This window comes from Mauremys reevesii, linkage group 10 (assembly GCF_016161935.1).
Source record: "Mauremys reevesii isolate NIE-2019 linkage group 10, ASM1616193v1, whole genome shotgun sequence".
Lineage (NCBI taxonomy): Eukaryota > Metazoa > Chordata > Testudines > Geoemydidae > Mauremys > Mauremys reevesii.
Window position 1 is genome coordinate 15600740 of NC_052632.1, and position 6056 is coordinate 15606795.

The window sequence follows — 6056 nt, forward strand, 5'->3', positions numbered from 1 at the left end:
TACTAAGCACACCACAAACATTCAGATAATATTGACAGTAAAAAAAGCATGAACTGTCAAGTAAAGATGAGTCTTTAGGAGTAGCAGTGAGGTTGGTAGAGAGCTGTAAGTGATACTTCACCGTATCTCTGACCGATTCTGCCTGGTAAGCATGGAGTTGTGCGTATATTGTCAGAAAAAGTAGCCAAGGTTCAGACAAACTTTTAGGACTACTGCTGTATCCCTTCCTTAGGAATTTATGTGATTAACCTGATTTCCGCTGGCATTCACCCAGTTGCAGCCTCCTTTCATTCTTTCTCTGTCCGTTTCCTTGCACATCCTATATCTTCTGCTCACTTTCCTACACCCTAGGCAGTGCAAGCTTGTCCTGTTGTGACTTAGCAGATAGCTGGTAGTAGCGTTTGGCTTACAGACCATTTAAAACAAGGTTAATTTCCCTTGCTGTCAGTTTGTTTAAGTTTTGGATACACCAAGGTGTAGAGAAGAGGGCACCAACTGAACAAAATACCAGTCATGTTTTTCTTGGGTCAGGCAACTTGTTCAGTTGTATGTTCTCTACTCGGATTCTCCCATATGCAGCCCATATCTCACTTTCAGATGTGAGAGATTAGAATTGCCTGGAAACATTACAGCTCCACCTTCCCGAAAGGATGTAGTTTTCATTTCGGGTAATTCCTTCTCCCTCAGATTTCATAATTAAATTCTTTTCTCCATTGGCAATGAATGTCTTCACTTTAGCCTCCAGTAGCTGGAAAGAGAAGCTGCATTTCAGTAGCATAAATATGACATCCCAAAAGTTGTTTGATCCAGTATTGTTATCCTCAGCAAGATAGCATTGTGAGGCAGCATTGAGGAAGGGAGGAGTGTTTTGCTAAACTCTGATGAATTATCTGTGCTTCTCACTTGACTTGAATCAGCTTTGAATACTGCTAATTGTAACAATTTTGTGGAACTGTTAAACCTTACACTTGCATCTTGCCAAACTTGGTAACTTCAGGTCCATTTTCAAATCTTGGTTTTTGAGATTTAAAAGGAACAGTGTGTGTATATTTAAACCTTGGTCTTTCTTTATCTTACTAGTTCTTATGGTTGTTTTATATGCATTTTATAACATACATTCAGCACTGTCAACTGACTTTTCTCTTGGATGAGTCAGATTGGATAATTAAATTTAGAAAGAGGGAGCTCAAGTGCACTTGTTGTGTGATGCAGAAATATTGCTAAAGCAGAGTTCCACACACAATTAGATTGTAGATTATGGAAGGAAAAATTGATTACAACAAGGTTACAAGTCCCAGAGCTTGAGGTTACAGAATTCTCTTGTAGCTCAAACAAATCTCTTGCAAGTTTTTTCCACTCTTTTTTCAGTGTTTTATCTCTTTTATATTAGCTTTAGTGTCAGAGAGTGCAGAGTCTACATCTGAAGAACAAGACAAGTCACTTGACAAACCAAAACAGAAAAAGAATCGCTGTTTCATGTGTCGGAAGAAGGTGGGACTTACTGGTAAGAGAGATTTCATTTTCTTTCTTAATCCAAGACTAAGTTATGCAGTTAATATCAAAGGACCAAATTCTGCCTTCAGATTCATGTGTGGGTTAATCTGTTGACTTTGATGTATTTGAAGTAAAACTTGGCCCTAAGGTGTTTTCAACCAGTAGCTCTTATTAAGAGGACTTTTCATATGTCCTTGTGTTTAACTATTTCATTTATTAAGCAAAATGATCTTCATTACAAATGCTTCTGTTTGGGAGCTCCTATATAATGGCCTGGGGAGCTGAGGTAAATTAATGAGCAGACTATTACATCAGCCTTCATAATGAAGTGGTATGATTCAGTTTAAGTATTTGAAAATCACTCGAGTCGTTCCACTGCGTGGTGACTGAAAAAAATGTCTGCAGCAAGTCTTGAGGGAGTATATTTTTGTAGTGCTGTACAGTGATGCATATTTGAAGTGAGGGCTCTTTATAATAATCTCTACAACAAAGATTTATAACTTTGGTGCTTTATATGACAGCAATTTTGGCAGTAGAAACTGGCTTTGACTGACTGACTGCTGGTGGCTGAGATTAGTTGGTACCAAATGTGAATGTAGTATTTAGGATATTAAAAAAGCCAAATCTGTAGAATTAAATTGTCTTTAGTGTCTGTCTTAATAGGTCAATATTTCTGTTTACAGGGTTTGAATGCCGGTGTGGAAACATTTACTGTGGGGTGCACCGTTATTCAGATGTACACAGTTGCTCTTACAATTACAAAGCTGATGCTGCTGAGAAAATCAGGAAAGAAAATCCTGTAGTTGTTGGGGAAAAGATTCAGAAGATCTGAACTGCTACTTCTGCTGGAATATAAAATCCCTAGACCATCTGCAGATTAAATTGACTTGAGCTTTTTCCTTAGTCATCAGGAATGTAGAGCAGTGTATCTTGCCTAGACCTTTTAATCATGCATGTCATCAGAAGAATAGATTTTTTTTGTTTTTGTTTTGAAAATGACTCTGAACATTTATTTTCATTGCAGTTTTCTGTGGCTGAAGACTTAAGTAAACTTTACAAGTATTATCCTTTAAGATCATTTTAATTTTAGTTGAGTGCAGAGGGCTTTTATAACAAACATGGAGAAAACATGGGAGGGCTGTGCTTTTCCAGTACAAAACATGCATGCATTAACTTTGCAGTTTATTTTCTTGTTGTATATAGCTTTTCTCTGCAGCACGATTTCTTTTTTGGTAATGCCTCATGGCACAACTAGTTATCAGTAACTGAATGTATTTTAATCATTATGGCTGCTTCTGGTTTTCATTAACAAGAAAGGTTATACATGTTAGCATATTAGCTTGTTTGCACCCACTACCTATTTATGTATGAATCATTTGTAATGAGAGAGCGTGTGCTGAGATTATAAGTTTGTGTGGTTTTTTTTAAAAAAATTAGATTTTGTTTTCGTGTGTGTGTGGGGGCGGGGTAGGCTAGTATGCACTTCATTGCTGACTGAAGGTTTCACTGGGATTACATTCATCAGTCTGTATGTACACAAATATGAAGAATGATCTGAAGTAACTGTGCTGTATTTATGTTTATCCATGTCTTAACTTTGATTAAATAAAATTTTAAAAAACTGGCGTATTTTGTGTTGATCACTGGTATCTGTCTCACTGATTGCTTTTCAGCCTTTTATTTCGATTTGGACCTCTTGTCTCTGGTTTCTCCAGATACAATGCTTTCGGATAGCCTTGTAGGTCTGAATAGCAATTAAGTCAATTTTTATCTGAATTTATTTTACCTACTGTTACAAGTAACACCTACCTATTGAAAGACTGGAGGGAATAAAGTCATTGTCGTCCTTAACTTGTGCATTTGAAAACACTTTTTGTATATAGTCAGTGATTTTTTTTTCTTCCCATGTGTCTTTTGTACAGCAACAAGACATAAAAAATGAACTTTAAAATAGGCAAATGTGATCATAAAAGTGACAGGGAACTCTGGGGCAAGTGAGGCACATGAAATTGTTTTTCGTTTAGCCTCTCGAAATTGAAAAAAATGTGTTTTTTCACACCTAGGCGAGAAAGTTGCACCATTGTAAAGTGGCAGTGTAGACAAGGCCGTCTTGCAGTTGTTCTGTGACTCATAGCTGCCTTTCTTGTCAAGTCCTGGATAGTCACTCTGCCAACAGATGTTCACACCCACCTAATCACCAATGTCCATTTAAAGGCTATGTGCTATAACTATATAAAAAAGTGTGACTTTTTTGTAACTGCACATGTAAGCTCACCCTGCATTGGATTCGTTACAAAACTTACAAATACGCAGAAATAGGACTCAAATTCCGCTCTGGATCTGATCCACAGTTTACATTTCTCTTGGTGATTCTTACTTCCGATTAAACAGCTTTCAAATATTGTGGAACAAGTGAGATTTTGTGTGCAGTTGCCCATCCATTCAGGATTTTGACTTTATTTTAAAAGATTAATTTTCTTTAATCAATGCTGAATGCATCCTTTAAAATTCTGAACCCTGCAGGAAAAGTGGTTGCTGACAATTACCAGATAAGAACAATACATTACACTGCAAAAAGGGTCTGACTACATCAGGTAATCTACAACTTCAGATGATGGAGAAAACCATTTTATACCTGCAGGAACATATCATGGAGGTTTTAACTTTGAAAATCAGATGTGGACTTTGAACCATGCACTCCTAAGGACTCCTTGGCTGTGGAACTAGGGGGGAGGGCATGAATCAAGGTCTTGCAAATCAAGATATTTCAGTGGTCCCCTAGTCTTTTTGGGTTACAGAAGATCCTCATTTATGATGTTGTGAACAGTGTATCCAAGTGTCATGCATTGGCATAGCATGGTAGTCACATCGCCCTTGAGTCTTGTATTTTTCCTTGTCTTTTATATTTTTTCCACAGGTTTTGCTTACCATTTTTACCCTCCCCCACTACCCTTTCACCCAGTTCCCTTCCTCTTTTCTGGATCTTCCTTCTCAAGTTTTCGACCCCTCTCCCTTATCTTCCTCCCCCCACTGTCAGTCCCTCCCTTCATTCCTCTTTTTATTTCTTTCCCCAAAGCTTCCTTTCTCTCTCTTCATCTCTACTGTATTTTTAACACAGTGACCCATTGGTGTGTTTGTGCTGCTGCAGGACTGACCAGAGAACAGGCACAACATGCATAAAGAGAAGCTGGTTGGCTTAAAAGGTACTGCTGCCTCTCTGCTCCATGGAGGAGGGAGGAGCAGGAGTCAGGCTGACATCCCTGAGTGAGGAGGAGGGAAACAAGTGCAGGGAAAGCAACTGCCTTTGGAGCTCCCATGCTCCCTTTGCTACCTGGTTCTGCACTTATGACATGCAGCAGGAACGATTGTGCCCCCAACCTCCCATATTGGGAACAACCACCCTCAAGCAGGAGGAAACTAGAACTTGGAATGCTGCTGTTCCAAAATCAGATGGGGATATTGACAAAGATTTAGAGTCAACCTTATCCAATTCCTCCTCTGTGCAAATCTCTTTTGAACCAATGAAATAAGTATGCAGCCTGGCTGTTTGAGGGCATGCTGTCATTGTCTTCCAAGCTTAAAAAAAGTCCTCTAGGAGGTAAGTGCATTGTATATAATGAATAGACTTTGGACAACATCCTTCACAATTTATTAATGCACTAAAATAGAAATAGCACATGACACTGGAGCTTGATTTGACTCTTGCTGTGCTTAATGACAGCACTATGACACTGATGCTTCACATCCTAGTAGATGGTCTGCCTGATGCTAGCGGATAAGCGTTTAATTCCCTTTATACCAGGGCATCTGTTTCATCATTAAATGTGATGCTATAAGAAATCCTAATTCTGGAGGCGTATTAAGTGCATTTCAATGAAACACATTCTCAAAACTTAATGCTTTAACTATAACTTTTGTTTTGGCATAGATAAAATCAAATCAGCTGTGGAAATGTTTAGCAATATATGCTGGCTACCATAATAGTGTAGGTATTCAAATGTCACAATATACTATGATACTACTGCAGTTAAACATAGTATATAACTGCTTGAAAGCCAGTTTTTCCATGCAAAGAACATTCCTAATATTACATGGGCCAAGGCCTCAGCTGATGTAAACTAGCATAGCACCATTGAAGTCAGCGAAACTTTGCCACTTTAAAGTAGTTGAATCTGGTTTTAGGATTGCTACATTAAAGAGCAGAGCAAATCAAAATACATCCAAGCAAATCTTTGTTCCTTTAACTAGTCTCATCTCCCACCAAAATCAATTTAGGATAATCAGCTTTGTGGTTTGATAGCCAGGAGTTTATAAAAATCTTCATTGAAAAGGAATCTTCTCCTTCATCCTAACTCAGCCGTTCTTTTTTCTTCTTTTAAAAAGTCCTGCTTTTACATTCAGCCTTGTGTCCACATGTAGAACAGTGGTATTGGGTTTTTAACTTTTGGTCTAGGTTTTTCCCAAAAGGACCTAGGAGGGTGGAGAAAGATATGGGACAGAGTGAGGTTGTGTTTTCTGTCCTTTGCCACTGTTAGCAGATATTCACACCTCAGCAGCTGGAG

General features: G+C 38.3%; 1 protein-coding gene across 4 annotated transcripts in view; it reads left to right on the plus strand.

Annotated features, from left to right (window-relative positions):
- The window catches only part of ZFAND6 (zinc finger AN1-type containing 6), a 57335-nt gene extending 54844 nt beyond the window's left edge, over positions 1–2491 (plus strand). For all 4 annotated transcript variants that reach the window (XM_039492512.1, XM_039492513.1, XM_039492510.1 and 1 more), the window contains 2 exons: positions 1391–1504; positions 2178–2491. In XM_039492512.1, the coding sequence (XP_039348446.1) occupies positions 1391–1504; positions 2178–2326 (263 nt within the window). In that variant the 3' untranslated portion in view covers positions 2327–2491. The remainder of the gene's footprint in view (positions 1–1390; positions 1505–2177) is intronic.
- Positions 2492–6056: the final 3565 nt, after the last annotated feature.